The sequence below is a fragment of the Dermacentor albipictus genome, chromosome 3 (assembly GCF_038994185.2).
Source record: "Dermacentor albipictus isolate Rhodes 1998 colony chromosome 3, USDA_Dalb.pri_finalv2, whole genome shotgun sequence".
Classification (NCBI taxonomy): Eukaryota; Metazoa; Arthropoda; class Arachnida; order Ixodida; family Ixodidae; genus Dermacentor; species Dermacentor albipictus.
The window spans coordinates 6,557,650-6,575,783 of NC_091823.1; the positions used below are offsets into that span (position 1 = coordinate 6,557,650).

The 18,134-nt window shown below is 45.9% G+C and overlaps 2 protein-coding genes across 5 annotated transcripts in view; both read left to right on the plus strand.

The window, feature by feature from the left end:
- The window catches only part of LOC139057194 (glutamate receptor 1-like), a 235,920-nt gene extending 226,771 nt beyond the window's left edge, over positions 1–9,149 (plus strand). For all 4 annotated transcript variants that reach the window (XM_070535006.1, XM_070535005.1, XM_070535004.1 and 1 more), the window contains exons 12-15: positions 725–972; positions 1,620–1,719; positions 2,183–2,308; positions 3,996–9,149. In XM_070535006.1, coding sequence (XP_070391107.1) covers positions 725–972; positions 1,620–1,719; positions 2,183–2,308; positions 3,996–4,061 — 540 coding nt within the window. In that variant the 3' untranslated portion in view covers positions 4,062–9,149. The remainder of the gene's footprint in view (positions 1–724; positions 973–1,619; positions 1,720–2,182; positions 2,309–3,995) is intronic.
- A 1,300-nt stretch (positions 9,150–10,449) lies between these two features.
- Positions 10,450–18,134, plus strand: part of LOC135920204 (glutamate receptor 1-like) — a 33,550-nt gene continuing 25,865 nt past the window's right edge. Inside the window, exons 1-3 of the mRNA XM_065454367.2 lie at positions 10,450–10,851; positions 12,251–12,409; positions 16,556–16,831. Coding sequence (XP_065310439.2) covers positions 10,776–10,851; positions 12,251–12,409; positions 16,556–16,831 — 511 coding nt within the window. The 5' untranslated portion in view covers positions 10,450–10,775. The remainder of the gene's footprint in view (positions 10,852–12,250; positions 12,410–16,555; positions 16,832–18,134) is intronic.

Consider the following 18,134-nt stretch of genomic DNA (forward strand, 5'->3'; position numbering starts at 1 on the left):
ATACAATATACAAGGTAAATGTCTCTACTGTCATGTAGATAAATGTCTCAAAAATACAAACGATGTTGTCGCCTAATAACACAGTCTCTATAGTCAGTGGGTGGTACATACATCGCGTAAATCCATTATCACATATAGTCACAACAGTCAACAGAACATAATACAGCGACATTGAAATGAAAGGAACAATAAAAGCGTTAATAACGTCCAACAATACTGCTGTCTTCAAGAAAAGTCTTTAGTGCTTTTAAAGCGTTTTTCTGCAAGGACGTTGTTGGCCAAGGGCCCAAAACTTCCTTTAAACGGAAAGGTCTGCAGTCTAATTTAAGTAGGGTTGACTGAAGTCGGCATCTCGGTGTTTCTTGATGTGGGCAATCTAGAAGGAGGTGATATATATCTTGGTCTACAAATCCACAATCACATTCAGGGGTTTTCGAACGGCCAATTCTGTTAAGAAGTGGTTTGTGTAGGTAGATGCCTAGCCTTAATCGATGAATGAGGGGTTCCATAGTTCTGTCTAATGACAATGAAAATTTGAATTCAGTAAACGGATCAATATGATGCAAGTCCAAGCTCTTAGAATTCTGGACAAACCAAGTGTTTCTACATCTTGAAAGCCGGCCGCTGTGTCATTTTTTCCCCCTTGCTGGCACGCTCGAATAACTTTGCAGAAACGTACACCGGTTGGTAGGAACGGCGTGTCCCGTGTGCCTCTTTCTCGCAGAGTAAGTTTGACGAGATGACCAAGAGGTTCCAGAACCACATCAGCGAACAGGAAGGCCGCGAGGTGGCCTCACTTCGAGAAGCTGTGGAGATGGTGCGCAGCAGCTCGCCTGGAAACCTGGTCGTGTTCGCTGATGCGCTGGCCGCCGAGTACCTGAGCGGCCAGCCACCCTGCGACACCAGGGTCATACGAGCGCGCCACCACGCGTGGCACGTGGCGCTGGCCGTGGAAAAGAACGCCACCCTGAGGTCAGCGCTGTGGGCGTGGCTTGGGAGAACGCTTTTCGGCCTGTCACTTTCGCACGAAGCATGCTAGCTGATAGCTGCGCACTATTCTTTGTCGACTCCTTACAAGTACGGCTTGACGTAGGGCACATATCTACAGCATTAGATCTCCGAAACTGAAGTCCTGCCGCATCGCGTTTCTTGGTTTAGCGCCCGAATAATGTGCGCAACACTCCGCGTAAATTCGACCTTATTTTGTCAGTTCGTGCACGTCACGCGCATCCTCCGCGCTTCATTTTCTTTTTAAGAAAAATCATGCCGATCCAACTCGCATCTTGGAATCTATGTGAAACCAAGTTTCCGTGAAGCGGTTAACCAAATGCTACAAATTTGCCCGTTTCATGGCTGCGTCTTTGTCGCAAAGGAAGCCTGCGCGCTCGCATGTGCTCCCGCGCGTGCGCCCGTGCTACGCAGTGCGACACACACGGCGGTGTGATGGCGAGCGGCCACATTCGCAGCAATGCATCTGCATCGAAACATAGCGATGGCGGTTCTCGGCGAGGCATTCGGTCCTCATTTCCCTTTTTTTTTTCATGCACGCGCTTCCGTGAGCCCCTGGATCTTTCAATGCATGGACTGAAGCTGTTACTTTCCGCCATTATCTTCCGCAGAGAAACACTTAACCGAGCCATATCGACTATGTCTGAGACAGGGGAGTTGGACGAAATCAAACGGAAGTGGTGGTCGACCAGATGCAACAAGCCTCCCGAGGTGAGGAGACTACGACGGCGAGTTTTACATTCTGTAATGCTGATTTGTAATAGCGCTTTGGATGAGCGCACATCGTTCAATCCATGTATCATATCGAAGCTATTTTTTGTTCTGCGCGTGGCTTTTGCGATGCGAATATAAGGAAGCTAACTACGACATAAAAAAATATAAAGGTTACCATTAACATTATCGCTATAGCGCACCCGTAACCCGTACTGGTCGTATTAGTATTGGCAATATTCGAAATGTGTTCGGGGATTATAATTACCCTTAGAAAGATTATAATTAGGAATACATCGTTTTCTTTGACAACGAGCACCAGTTTCGAGAAACACTGCCATCAGATGGCGAGTTCCCCGAATGGGTTTAATTCGCCCAACTTTAATCTTTCGTTGCGCCGATCTCCTTTCACCACTTTGATGACACGTATTCGTCCTCGTTGTAACGTGCACTTGTTTTGCAGGACGAGCCGATAAAGCTGCGGCTCTTCCTTCCGGTTGCTCTCGCTATGGCCGGGCTCATACTGGAAGGCGCTGGTCTTGGTTTAGTGGAACTACTCGTGCGAGGCTGCAACAAACTTTGCATCTGGGTACGTCTCGGATGGCCTTTTTCTTCTTGAACTCGCGAAGGCATTAATAATTTATGGCCGTAATGTTAGCGATGTTGCATCTGTTGATGAAGGGTGAAACTAAAGCACTTACAGATGCTTTCTGTGGGTAACTACTACGTGGTATGTAGTCTACGCGATGCAGGTGACTACACGGCATAGGATGTATCATTGCGGGAACATTATAGAACGTGAAGGGTGATATAAGGCTGAAGGCGAAGGCCTTCACTGAAGCGACAGAGGGCCATGGGTGAGGAAAACTGCGTTTTACAGCTGAAGTGGGTTAGCCATCTGTTTCCGCTTAGGTGTTAAGTCGTGTTCGCTGTACAGAAAGATACTGGGCAACTCGGGAAAAGTAATGTACGCGACTGAGGGAGAACAGTCAGCTATGTTCTCTCTTAGATGTATATAAAGATAAGTTGCACGTAGCACCAGAGTTAGTCCTAGGATATACTATAGCAGGAGTGTGACCGCATGATACTAACCAGCTGATAGCACAGAGTGTAAAATGTCATCATTGGCTATATCCGGCCGTAAGCTGAGAATTTAGCGCTATGACCGAATGCTGCCATAAGCGTCACTTGGTAAACTTAGCGTGTTCCCGCCGGGAACACGGTTCCAATTTTTCCTCTACATCACACGTAGCATACTCCCTATTTCGACCAACTATAAACCAGCTTGAGCTCAGGGTTGACACCGTAAACACCTTCTGCGCACTACCTGTAGTGTTGCAGCAGTGCGATCTCGTTAACCCATACCACACAGAAACGCAAGACCCTTTATTCACACGAGCACTGATATATATATATATATATATATATATATATATATATATATATATATATATATATATATATATATATATATATATATATATATATATATATATATATATATATATATATATATACGGGCAACAATGGGGCCATCTCGTTATTGGCTTTGTTAATTACGCAACTAAGGGCACCTAGTGTCGCCCTACGACACTACACTACCTATATATAGAGGGCTCTAAATTAGAAAGAAAACGAGTATTCTATATGCATCTGCAAGGCCCGTAATCCAGCCACAACCATTAAACTTCGTGCGCACATGATCCTTAAGATGCCCTCCTCTTTCCTTCTCCTTATTTCGCCAGTAGTGAACTAGGTACCACGCTAAATTCTCCCACGACACTGGGAAATTGGCGCTGTATAACGCTTTCGAGTATGTGCATAAGCTATTTTCTGCTAAGGCCATGGTTAACCAACACCTTTTAATGCAACATCACACATGTGGTGCCGCTCAGTTTCACCAAATGTGAACACGGTGCCAGGTATAGAGTTCTCCCTGGACGGCTGATAGACACTCCACGTGGTAGAAAAGCAGTAATTAACACATAAACCACGTACTTTGTACACACAAAGCCCCTAGTATTTCCTTCTGTTTTTATTAAATGTTAACTCCACATTTAGCTCCCAAAATACACCGAGGAAACCTACTACGCGAATCATTTAGTGTCTGAAAATAGGCCGAAAACTAGTATTGTGTAATTCTCTGTTAGTCCCGTAATTAGCCCACAAGCATATAAGAACACCGGATTTCACATTTTCTAATTTTAAAGATTGCAACATTCCGGCGTCGAAAGACCCTTGGATTCTCGTGACTGCGGACATTGCTTCATTTCCAGGCTGCTCGGCCCAAGTCCGAACGATCTGCGCAGGAGACGGGCCCACCGCTAAAGACGATCGCCTAAGGACCTTCGTCGACCTTCATCCATAGCAAGCCTGAAGCGTTGCACATGCTTTGTCACCTTTGCTCAAATCGCGACTTCATTTTACATGCCACCTGTGTTCGTATACAATCCGCATAGCTCTTAGTAATGTAAATAACTATTGGTTGCTCGGTCTATAGCGCATCAAAACAGAAGAGGCACTCAACAAACTCGTAGTGTTTATTGGAATCGCTCTTTAAGGAACTTGCCTGGTTGCCTTTCATTCATTTGTTACGCCCAAAATTTTACAGCATTATTTCTGAAATCCACATGTTTACTTGAAAAACTTTGTTGATTCTGCAGCCCATATTCAAAGCCCGCAGAAATGAACATGTGGGCCTTTCCGAATAGCAAAAAAATACTGCTACATTCAAGAGCTCCCAAAGTATAGTGTGTTAAAAACCCAAGTTTTAGAATAAGACAGACAACACTGATGGATATGATTGTTACCCTGCTTTCCACAAAGTGGCAGAAACGAAATGTCCAATTTAAATAGATGATTGGACCATATTGGGCCCAATTTAAGTTGCAATAATACGAACAGGTGCCCTGCATAAATTTGTAGTTGTTCGGTGGCATTGTCGAACCCTGAAGTTTAAGTGGAAGCGTTAGCTCGGATGCTGCTATCTAAATACATGTAAAAGGAGAATCGTTTTTCTTAGCTACCACTGCACGAAATCTGACGATGTTTGTTGCGCTTAAAATAAATACTTATGATCTAGCGACTGTTTGTTTCGAATTTCTTATTTAGGTCGTCAAATGTTTGCAAAAAATTGGCGAAAATCGCAAGTCATCAAAAAAAAAACTATCAGGTTTACAACTGTGTAACTCAGCAATGAAAAAAAGTTATCACAATTCTGTGAATTGTATATAATAGCACATCTAAAGTGGGCAAAATTGATATGTTACAGATGGATCTGAAAGGAACTTAATAATATGTAAATGCAGGTTTTGCAGAACCCTTGTACACAACGTAACACATTCCCGTAAGATATAAATTGGCATATCGAATTTGTTCGCTTTGAATGATCTAATGGATGCCGTTTACAGAACCCCGATATCTGTTCTTGATGCAGAGCTATTAATTAGTGAACTTCGTGCTTCTATCTTTTTTTGAACTTTCGAATTTTCGAGAATTCTTTTATAAAAATGCAGGCCCTAATTCGAAATTCCGCTTCCAACAGTCACTAGAATTTAACTTTCTTTCTGAGAGGCAACAAATTTCATTGAAATTGGTCCAGGGGCAATCTCGGAAAGTGTTTATGAATTTTACATGTATTTGAATAGGCCGCGTCGGAGTTGGGCCCGAGCTAAAGCTTCCTCTTAACCATTACAGGTCGAAAGAAGCAAAGAACCATCATCGTGCACGCTAGTCATCTTATCATATCACGCCGCCTTGCTCTCTGTCACGTAAGATCGGACGGAGCTTTGTCCTGCGAAGCGGACACATCAGCTCCAAATCGCAGAAATGCATTCAGACCAGCCTAGCTGAGGGCTTCGTCGTCTTGCAATATTCACTGCCTAAATCCACTCAAAACTTTGCTGCTTTGACTGTACCATAAGCACCCGTGTACATACTTGCACATCCCTGTGGTTTCACCGGTTTCCTTGCCTTCGGAACAGGTTTACTTGTATGATTTTCTGAAATAAGGCAATTACAATGTTATACGCAAGCTACTCGAGAGGAAATAACGCAGCAAATGAAAATGAAATGAAGTTCGTGCGCTTGCTTTTTTGTACTGTATTTTACTTATTCAGTAGGTCTGATGACGAATTCATTTACCTCCAGGTATCTGCATATACTACACAAATAATATGGACAGAGTATTTGGGTCCTAAAGAAGTTTATTTTTCGCTAGGAAGCCATGCGCATAGCAAACATTGGCTTGTTGGTTTCGTTGCTTTTCCTTGAAATTGCTGGCGCATCGTTAAATGTTTTATGTGAGGCAGCCACACGATGATCCAGCAAACCTATGGAAAAGTGCTGTCGAAAAAAGTTTCGTATGTAATGGTATGTGTTGTTCCGAAGAATGCCTAAGTCAACATGACGAGTTCTTTGGCTGTTCTGAAATCTCCCACACCGTCTACATTAATTAAACGTTATAAACACTATTACATATATCATCATGTATAATTGTTAATTACTGCCCACGTGGCCTACGTTGAAGAACCCCTAGTGGGCGTGGATAGGTTTAGAATGTCACCATATAAATGCAGTTACCTGTTGTGACGTTTGCCAGTAGTAATTTCGCATGTCACTGCCACTGTTTGCCCGTTTTCGATTCCTCGTAGCGGCGGCGACGATTCGCTGGTCGGGAGCTTTGTTGCACGGCGCGCAGCAGCACGTGTTCGCAAGTGGTCTGGAATCGCCACAACTATCGCTCTTGCGCAGCGCTCACCAGCAGCCGTTTCCTTTTCCTTGAATGTGCGAGCTGTGAGGCGCGTCATACAAAAGCTCTCCAACATTCAGCACTGTTGACGCGTGTGTGTGGCCCTTGTTATTGTGGAATGTGTAGACATTTCCGCGACACGTTGTGACATGGTTTCCATGGCAAGCGGCTCACCTGAGCTCGTTAACACATGGCGCAGTTCCGGGTTATAAGTTTCATCAGCAAAGTGCCGTTTTACGCCAACGATACGTAGGGCGTTCGTTGGCACTTCTCCTGCAGCTCATGTACGATTGCAGTTGGGTGCGCACCAGCTACCGCGGTGTCTCGTGCGCGTCCTGCTACCACGATGCCTCAGGCTTGTTCCCGCCTCGCGACACCTGCATTCCGGGGCGGTGAAACGCAAACACATTCGCGGGTGCGCCATTTATGTGCAGCTAGGTGAGGACCCTTTGTGGTCAATCCGAGTTCTCCACTACGACGTCCCGCCTAATCTCTTAAAGATATGGCGAACTTGGAGAGCTGGTGTACATGAATGGTCCTAAAAGCGCGAAAAGGCGCAACGCGGCCGATGAACGGGGAAGCAGCGCTTACTCTCATTTGAAATGTACGTAAGTTTAAGATGAATTATTTTCATTTCGTAGAGGTCGCCCCGTATTCTTAAGTCTCCTTGCACCTTCTTGCGCTGTCATTACTCGTAGTCCCTGCGCTTCTTTGAGATGACATCTGTACATCAATCAATCAGCGCCTAAAAACTGTTATGCCTAATTACCTCAGCTAAAATCATTTTAGCCAACGCATCCAGTTGCATATGATTTCTTGTCATCAAAGTTTGGTGAACCGTGCGCGCGAAGTTGTTTATCGCCGCTTCAAGCATTCTCCTTGAGTAATTGTCGTTTTCTCACGCAAGATTACATTTCGCTTAAGGTTGCTTTTTAAGGACAGGACGCAACTAAATGGAATGAATCAGTAGATTCTGATATAACAGCTTGCTTGCATTTTTAACATTTCATACACACGCTGCATGCCCCCCAAGCGAATACATACTCAGCTGTAGAGCGGGCTTTGCTTCATCGCAAGTGTGATGTCATATTAGTGTGCTCTAAATATACCTAAACACCGTTGTTGCCGCATTTTCACTCATGAAAGGACAAAATGTGCACCCGCCCGGCAGCCTAGCACTAGGCTACAAAGGAAGCACATGTAAGTTTCCCAGAACGAAGGAAGTGTGGTTTAGCATTTTGCCCTGGTTCTAAGATCCAACCTGGGACCATTGCCTCTCGGGTGGGTGACAATTGTTCCCTCACATGAAACTTTCTTCAATTGTGAATTTACGCGGAACTGATTCATTGATTTGGCGAATTGGGCGTGTTGGTACACATTTGAAAAGGCGGCGCAGCGCAAAGAAGGACGCGGACGGAGACCAGACGACAAGGACGAGCGCTGAACGGCCGACGACATTGTGGTGAATGATTCACGAATATATACGTGCTCTCCGAGCCAGGGGTTATCATCTACGCATGCGTAAATATGCAAGCTCTTTGTGTGAAAGCGTGGTGGATGCCATGCTGACACATCCCTTCCCAAGTCTAGAAATCCGTTCAGGTTCTGGGATTTCTTGTGTCACATGCGTATTACTCTTCCTAATAATGGATATATTTTCAAGGTAGGGCGAACAGTCTTTGCAAGCCAGTCATTGTATGACTTGCAAGGGCTATTCACCTGATCTTGAAAACGCTGCTGTTACTAAGGACAGTAATGCGCGTGTGACACGAGAAATCCCAGAACCTGACCGGATTTCTAGACTTGGGAAGGGATGTGTCAGCATGGCTTCCACCATGCTTTCAGACAAAAAGCTTGCATATTTACGCATGCGTAGATGATAACCCCTGGCTCGGACAGCCCGTATATATTCGAGAATCATTCACAATAATGTCGTCGGCCGTTGAGCGCTCGTCCTTGTCTCGTCTCCGTCGGTGTGTGTTTTGTGCTTCCGCATTTGCAAACTGACCCGCTGCCATATTTTCGCCGCTCTATAGGACGGTAAAGTAAATTGTATTGCAAACATTAAGTGCATGCCGCTTCATGAACTGTTCACTCACGCTGCAGCGAGCAGAACAATATGGCCGCCCTGCGGCTACAACTATCAGCGGCGGCTACACATCGCTCCAGTACATGAATGCAACTAGAAATGCATAGCTCGTGAGAACTTCTTGACGATCCATAACCACCGCGGGCTTTCAAAAATAGGTGAACAGCCAAATATATGGTAATTCCAATTCATGTCTTGCTATTAAAATGTATCACTGCTAGTTATCATTCCTTACAAAAATGATGTGGTTGTCTTTGGCGGCCGTAATCTATTCTAAATAGCTGCTCAGAATTGTCGCTCTTATAAAAGCTCCCACTGGTGAACGATGAATTTATGTAATTTTTTTTCTCGAATTCATGGATTACTAATACCTCATGTGTTGATTCAATGTGGTGCTTGATTGGATAACTTTGACCAAAAGGGGTGGAGTTCATCAACAACATCAAACTTCAGGGACAGTTTTACTATGGCGTGTGTGTTTAAGTAAAAAGCTATGTTCTGCGCATTGTTGTCAAAGTAATGCAGTTGAATGTTCTTTTTTCTGTGTCAACATTGTTATAATAAAGTTGAAAGAGATGTGCTTCAGTCTCACTACCTCTTTCCAAATTTTTCCGAGAGGCATCCACTAAGCTATTACGCAGAAAGGATGGCTCGAGCATGGTGCCTTTTTACGCACGATGCTTAAGTTGGTCAACCATGTCTCGCTATATGTCACAGGTGTTTCCATAGTTATTTACAACTCGCTATTTTAATATTTTATATAAATATGTCTAATATATGTATAAAGACGGAAGAAGAACATAGGCTGAAGAGAACGTAGCTGCATTGTCATCTCATTTTCATTGTCATTGTGCCCCAAGGGTGGCACAAAGTAAGTACTGAACCGGGCATGATGTGTGGACAGAACGCACGTATGATTAAAATAGGGGAGGCATCAGACGCAAGATATTGAATAAACGTTTTTGTGTTTGTAACGCATGATCATTGGTAAGCTAAAATCATCTGGTGACTTGGGAAAAGGTGAGAACAACGACGTGTCCTAGAAATGTTTCGTTTGCATCATGGCCTTTGCAGCAAACAGTACTGTGTCTTTAGAATCAGTGCCCTGTATAAGGACTCATTCAGAGAAGTCTATGCTTGCGCGCGCAAATATATATATGCATTCGAGCTTCTGATTTTTCATTTCAAAGTCTTAATTTAGCAGTGTTCCAAGACATGCATAGAAACAGGAGGCAGAAGCAGGTCTCGTCAGCACGAAACAGTACGTGACAACCGCGTCTCGTGAAGCAAACCAGTGTACTTAGTCGGAAGCTATGGTATAACTGCCTCTAGTAAGTGTTCGCAGACAAGAAGAACGATGATTGTGTGGCGCGTCATTCGTAGACTCCCTTGTGCTGTCATTCAGATGTGCGGCTGCACTATGCTCAAGAGCAGTGCGTCGCTCCGGTGCCACTGGAAAGGAAAACACAGCGGTGAAGTTTCCATTCACGTGGCGTGTATATGTTGCCACATATACACGCCACGCGCCCATTTATGCCCTAGTTCCAGTGGGCGGGCTGCCGATATGAAGGACTAGGAACAAGAACAATCAGTTGCCACACTCGTGCTACTTTTCAATCCCATTTGAGCGGCGCACGCCCGACCGTATCCAGTTTCCCAACGTGCCTCGCCCGCTCCAACTAGCGCGCACGACATTCCCATCGTAACCATGCCACTGGCTTAGCCTGGCAACAACTGATCCGTCCAACAGCGCCCTCTGCCAGTTCGTGTCAGGCCTGGCGGTGTGCACTCTTCTGGTCGAACAACGTTAATACCAAGATCGATCGATAGGGCGGCGCCACGCCTGCCTCCCGCCATATGTGACGTCACCCACCTCGCGCCTTCACGTCGTCCCAGCCCGCAGAAGGGATCGATGCTCTCTGTCTAGGGATCCGCATCCACATCCATTCGCCAGTTTCCTCAGGGGCATCCTGCTCCGGATCCTTGTCGATGTACCAAGCCTTCCCGTGTCTACGTGTATTTTCGTCCGAAACAGTGGTGTAACGTGCGCCCATTGTTTCTCGGAGCGCAAATATTCTTTCGCATTAGACTTTCCGATCGTGCCCTATATGGAAGAGCAGTGAAGTGCACGGGAGAGCGGCGGCCGCCCGCTGTGCAGATAGCCTGCGCGTGAACTCAGGGAGGCCAGGCGCCACTCACGCGTCGAGAAGCGCCGGCATGGAGGGGCTGCTCGTCTCCGTCACCATCCTCCTTGGCTTACAATCGGTCCGCATTGCCGGAGCTGTGAAAATAGGTACGCCTCGCAGTTTTGCACCCTCCTTCTGTGGCGCTTCGTTTGGCGCAGTTAAGGTTATGAAGAGACCCATGGTTTGTAAAGCTCAGAGCCTGTTAACGCCATTTAATTATTGTACCTGCCACGTTAGTACTTTTATAGGAAGAACCGTTACTGTTTTCTGGCTCTAGACTTTCAACCGCGATGTCCTCAAGAGGTGGCAATACACTGGCTTGTTAACTGCGATGTCTATCATCTGATGCATCCGAGTGTTCACCCATATACAATTTACGAGGATGACGGCAATAACATTGTGTGATAACGTGTACCCTTGAAAACACAGGAAGCACGCGGTTGTCACCGCGATGATTATCCGCGCTTTACTGCACAAGTTGGCGTACGCACTGCTTGCGACTGCTAGCCACGCCCATTTGCTTAGACACCACCAGTTCACCAGCTCAGTTAGCAGTGCTCTCTGTTTCTAACAACGTGCGCAACGCGAAACATCTTTAAATAGGCTTAATGACTATCGTATCAGCTCTAGGTGAATCTATTTATATTTCACGTTGAGTTTGGCAATGTATACAAAATATGCAGTGACGGTAGACATTTCGTGTTTTAGTAATTATGTTCACCTTAATTAGTATCTACCATACGCAATTAACATTAGCTACATACGTTCAGTTGCAAATGCCCAGTCTCTAAACTGTACGCTCATTTTTTAGCAGTCACACATAACATAACCTGTGGATACTGGCCATGGTATACGCACAAACGAATGAGGTACCGCATGTAATTTTTCGAATTGTAGGTATTTAAAACCCCTTGCTTGAAATAGTACCAATACATACACGCGCATCATGTAAAATTGTGCTTGCATCTAAGCAGAACGCAGAAAGAAAGTGCAGGGCTTATCATAAAAGCAATTCTCAACACGTGTGTTCCTCGCGCCAAATTAAATTAATAAATAATTATGTCTATATTTAATCATGTCTCGTGCCTAATTGTGCCTGATAAACTTTATGTTCTATACCATAAACACACTAAAATAGGTTACTGTCACGGCCTTTACCACTACAAAATATAAAAGTGCAATTATAAGTTACAACAATTGCGAACTTTTAATGTCAGTATTCCTCGTTCGCATTCTCGGTTATGACTGTTATAATCACTAAGGTTTTGGGCAGAAAATGGCTTCGCTTTATTGCTAATAATGTTAGGTTTGCATGGGTAGCTGGCAACTGCCACCAAGAGGGCACAACGGCTACCGACTGTAAGAGACAAGTTAGACAAGACAAGAGGAGTTAGCGAAGCGCACGATATAGCACAAAGATGGGGCACTGTGAGTGATGAATGGAGAGAGAATAAAACTGTTGAAACATGGAATTAGGGTTGATGTGGCGTTACTCTTATTTTTCAGGTGTTATACTTAAGCCCGACTTAAACATAGTACAGTCCGCATATGAAGGAGTAATGTACAACTACAGCAACAGCAACGTTGCTCAGGAGATAAAATTCAAGGTGAAGACAAACTTCGCCACACTGGAAGACACCGACCTTTTCTCCACCAGCAGAACACGTAAGTGCTCAAAAGCCTGACATCGCAGCTGCTATTGCATTTCTTCAAACTGTGCTAAGTGTCAAGTGCAAATTAAAACCTGCGAACGTTTCCTTGAGTGCTCTGTATGCTGATGGTTAAAGTGAAGCCTCTCTTTTGCCCGCAAACGCGGCTTCACTGTAATTCTGCTCTACAGGATTTCATGGGATATTGCAAAACTCGAAACCGTTTATCCTAGTTACAGCGCGCAGCAGTAGACTGTATACTATAGTAAGCGCGGACATGCATGCATGCACGCTTTCTGTAATTCTTGCCAAATTGAATTAATTTAGGTCCAACAAGGTTAATCAGACAAACGTAGTGCGTTAGCATTTGAGACTACAACTTTGATGCCCGTAAAACTGTAAACGAGAGCACATGTTTTTGACACAATGCCAGCCGCAACTAAAGAAAAGAATTGTTGTTGATGAGTCTAGAGCGGGGGGAAAACCACCTGTCTCCACGTATAAGTCTGTGTAGTCTTGGGTGTCAAGCGGCGACGAAGTATATTCTTCATTTCGATACATTGGAAGCATAAAATGAGACACAGGAACTCCTGAAGTTAAGCCACTGGGATGCATTCGACATTTGAAAATGCCTGTTTACCCCGGTGCCGCCTTGTTTTACGGAATCAATGCGATCCAGCTGATATTGCCGTATTCATTTCTTACCAGTATCACGTTATGTCATGTAGAAAGTTTCCGTTATTTGTTAGGGAGTAGGCAGCAACCTCTACCAGCAGAAAAAAACATAAAGATCTTCCATTCCAGACTTTCAACTTGTGTAAACGCAAGTTTCATGCTCTTGGATAAACCCGCCGGGGTGGCTAGCGGCTATGGTATTGCGCTGCTAAGCACGAGGTCGCGGGATCAAAGCTCGGCCACGACGGTCGCATTTTGAAGGGGGGCGGAATGCTCCCATGCCCCACGAATTGGGGGCGCGTTAAGGATGCCCAGGTGGTCAAAATTAGTCTGGAGTCTCCCACTACGGCGTGCCTCATAATAAATTCGTGCTTTTGGCACCGTAAAACCACAGAACCCAAATTCCTAGATAATTAGCTCTCCTCGTGAACATTGCAACCAAATTAGCGTTTTTCTTAAGATTTCGAAGCTTGACAATTAGCTGGGATCTCTGTAAGCTGTGATCCGGTTACTACTCGTGTATATGCTTTTTTGTGTGCATCTAGTGTTTTCTGTAGGCACCTGTGACTCGTGCCTCAATTAGCATTGGAAGGCTGCTGCCACTTAACGCAACGAAGTGACGCCTTTACCATTTAATTACTTAAAGACATCTATTACAGCTTTTGCTTTCGTGCTGGCTTCCGTCAATGAAATAGCACTTCCAGACTCGTGGGCGTGAAATTGTTATCATGCGCCTGCTTTTATACGCGCCATGTCATCTGACATCATCACCACCTCTCCATAACTACGTTTTCTCCATTTCCCAAGGCAGAATAGCACTCTTGTGTGGTGTAACTAAGTCTCATGCCCTAATAAATATTCACTTTTCTTATTTACCGAGAATAATATCTTCGAGACTACTCTTTGTAGAAATCAAACCTGCGTGGTCATTGGCGCAATCACCATTTTTGTCATTCGTAACACATTTTCGCCGGCTACATCGCGCTTTTGTTGCTTGACAACAATCCCATGTGACGGCCAGCTGAGCGTTGTGAAGCGCATTTTTTTAACTCTCACTTTGTTGGCTCGCTACACACGTTCGTTGCCACGCGACTGGATGGAGAGCAAAGGGTGGGCGTGGCGTCAACAGGGCCGCGCTCACTCGTCACGTAAAAGTCGAGCACGTATCGCCGCTCTCTTTGCTTACTCCCGCGTCCAGCTGGCCGGTCACCATGGAGACATATCGACCGCGTCATTGTTGTTCAAGCCGTTTCCCTTAGCGCGCTCCGTTTGACTTACATGTGTTCGGTGCCATTGCACTAGCCAACAAAGACCGTTTCGAATATCATGGAAATTTTGCTAAAATATAGAATTGCAAGAGCATCAATATCCTGTTAAAATAAAGCGGAGTAAAGGGACTGGGAACTTTTTTAGGGGGGAGGGGATGGGGAAAGGGGATTAGCTTTAGCTAGGGTTCTAACTTATGGAGCTTTAGGTAATCGGCAGTAGTATATCAAGGAATGTCGCCGGAGACAACGTTTTGACGAGGCGATTAGTATTCGTTAGTGCGGCAGCTAGGTCATTCCAAAGAAACGCCCAGACGCCAAAAGTCACCATCGCCGATTCTCTTAAATAAATGGGCTAGATGATGATTGTATGAAAGTATTTTTCTCGAAAAAAAATTTATGGTAGTGAGTAGTTTTTTTTTAGAAATCAAGGTTAAAACTAGGAAGAATGACAAATCTTATTTTATATCCTACTTATCTACTGTCGTGGACCTTTAATGGGACGTCATAGGCGACCGCATTTATCAGTTTTGCCCTGTTTACTTGGCTGAGTAAAAAATGTAGGCGACCCTAATCTTTGACTTAGGTGTCTCGTAGTGGCACCTCGGCGTTGGTGGCCTTTAGGTTAAGTGAGCGAACGTCTTTCCCCTGGCACGATACGCGGGCGTCGAGCGAGCGAAGGCGAGGAGGAAACGCAGCGTGCGCCACCTGGTGGGTCGTAGCCCCCTAGCGAGCTCCGCACGAAGCGCAACTTACGCGCCCTCTCCAGGGCTGACGTCAGAGCATGTAACGAGCGCGAGTGGGCAGCTGTTGCGAGCGAGAGAGCAGGTGCGCGCTGGGAGAGGAGAACCGAGAGAGTAGGGGGTGATGTCACATCCGCTCTGCTGGGCAGATGTTCAGTCTACGCCAGGCAACTGTTTTCCATTTATTAGGCAGTTAAATATAATGCCACCTTCTTGTGTATGACGTCAAAAGTGACGTAATTACTAATGCTTCCTACTTCCAGGTTTCCAGGAATTTCGCCAAAATCGTGCTCACGTGGCGGGTCTCTAAAGTCTACGATTCTGTGCTTTGGTGTGCGGCGATCAGTGATTTCTAATTAATTCTAATTAATCCAGACACTTCAGTAACTCAACTTGTAACAAAAATGCTCTAATATCATATCTACAATGAACCCCATGAATTTTATACTGTACTATCTTTTTCTGTTTTTGTTTTCTGATTTGTTTGGAATTTCGACCCCGGTCGTCTCAGGAGGTGAACCGGAAGTGCTGCGCAAGAACCAAGAGGGCCCCTCTACGTTCGTGCCACTAAAAAGGAAGACTGTGCGTTGTCAGAAACTTCTTGCATAGACATCGTTAACGTTTCAGTGACAATATTTTTTTTTACTATTTTTGCCGTTAATGTAGTTTATGATAAAAATAATCTTAGACTATGAAATCAAGTACTTTTCCAGAGAGTCACTTCCGAATCAGGAAAAAGTCACTTTTTGACGATGTCATGACCCAAGATGCGCATTAAGGCCCTCCAGATCAATATATTTTAGATAACTTATTATACGCACCAGCTTGTGATCTAGAAATATTAATTTGAGTAAATATTTTGTGGTGGGAGACAAACATTCTTGAAGCCTATAAGCAATCTCAATGGTCAACCGACAATATTGTGCGCGGCAACTTAATATTCCTTATACGACGCATTTTACTCTAATGCTGCCTCGGCAAAGTGTTTTGTGCCCGCCGTCGCAAGGAGAGCATCTCTTTCCTGGCTGGACGCAGCACCTGAGCAGTATTAGAGCGTTGCAAATCGCACTTGCGTGTGCGATCTGCTCAGTTGCAGGCCACTGTCGGAGGACCTCTTGCTAGGCGCGTGGCCACAGAGTTGGCAGACGACAGAGACAATGCGTGCACTTTCACGTTTCCTAGGTGACACGAGCCTGGACTCACGCCTGTGATACCAGTCGTGTAATGTGTCATTCACCTCGTTCCTCCCATTATCATCCCTCATTGTGACCCTTTTTCTTCCCCTCTTCCCCTTCCCTTACGTAGAGTAGCAGGCCAGATGCTCCACTATCCGGCCGACCTCTCTACATTTTCCAATCATTAAAATACTTCTTCGTCTTTCGTTTGGCGTTACAGTTCCGAAACATTACCCAAAAGCCGTGCATCACAGCCATGTTTTTTTTGCCTTTTAATCTTCTTTGCCCGTTGTCATCGACGCAGTGTGCGAGCAGCTGCGCACCAACGTGACGACAGTGGTGGTGTCGAGCACGTCCCACTCGTCGCTGGCGCTGCAGTCCTTGTTCAAGAACACGAACGTGCCGTACGTGGCCACCTCGTACCAGGAGCACTGCAGCGTCAACGTGGGCGGAAACCTGAACCTGCCGTCGGCTGACTCCCTGGGCGTCTCGCTGCTTCCCGACTATTTGCCGGCCGTCTCAGAGATGGTCGATCACATGCAATGGCCCGGGTTCATCTACGTCTACGACTCGGAGAATGGTACTGCCGCACTCTTTGACGCCGCCGACAGCTCTGGTCTTTCGCTACTATTGTATCATTGCGTGTATAGTCAAAACGCATGCCTGTAAGGCGCGTGATGATAGGCGGCAACCATAAAAAGACTCTACTACCACAGTGTTACAATATGTGCCTGATGCAGCTGGCCAGTGTGGAACGGAAGTTCAGGCTGTAATAGTCCCTTATTCATTATCATCGAATAAGATCGCGTAAAATGAGACACGTAAGGGAGAGAGACATACACAGTGCTGTCTTCCAACTGGTTTGATTACCAATTATACGAACGCGGCACAAAAACATCGTCGGTGCCGTAGCTGTCGTGCTGTTGCGCTCGACCGCTCGCGCGTGGCTCGGAAGCGGAGGGCTTAGAATCTCCGGAGAGGAGTGCATTGGGCTGCTAAAACAGCAAAGCGAAGTCGACGCACCGTCAACGCTATGCTCAATCGAATCGGTGTCGCTGTGCGCGTTCAGGCATAGGGTTTCCTACAAGAGTAATTTTTGTAGGAAACTCTATGCCTTCAGTTGCTCGCATGAACGCTGTGCGCACACCATCAATAGCGGCGCACTAGCGTTCCTGCTGCGCTGCTGCTGCGCACTGCTGTGAGCGGAACAGTCAGTAAGGTCACTGCTGGGCGCCGGCATAACGTCGGCGGTTTCTTGTCCGCCTCAGCTCGGGCACTGTCGAGGTAAGACGCCTCCAGCGCCACCGGTGACACGGCTCGTGACGCCAGCGTTGTGAGACGCCTGGTAGCTGCCAAGGCGCTGTTCCTTCTAGCCAGCAGGAGTTGCTTTGTGCGCTGCGTCACGCCAACGTAATGTTCGGACACCGTCCGAGGAGTCCAAGCGCAATGCTAAACCTTGCTACCTCTGTCCATGCATCGCCCTTTGGGTGAAACCGCCCATTCTTTTGTGAGCAACGCATGGGCGTTTATAAAGACGGCATCACAGGTTTACGCAGTCAAGATCTGTCGATAAAGTGCAAGCGCGTGTATAGCTAACGAGAGCTGGGCGTTTCATTGAAATATTCGTCATCTTAAGCGCACTCAATAACGCAGTATTTTAATAACTACTGTCGCGAGGTTTTGCTGAATGACTAAAAAACTTGGCTGTTTCGCCTCCGCCCGTGTATACACCGCTGTGACGCTTGGCTCGCTTGCGCACCACTCAGACGAAGGGCTATCCGCCGAACAGCAATACGGAAACTCAGCACTCGTCACTCGTGCAGTTCGCGGCAAAAAAAGGAGACGAAAATGACTCAGGAAGGCGCTATAGAAAGGCATGGCGA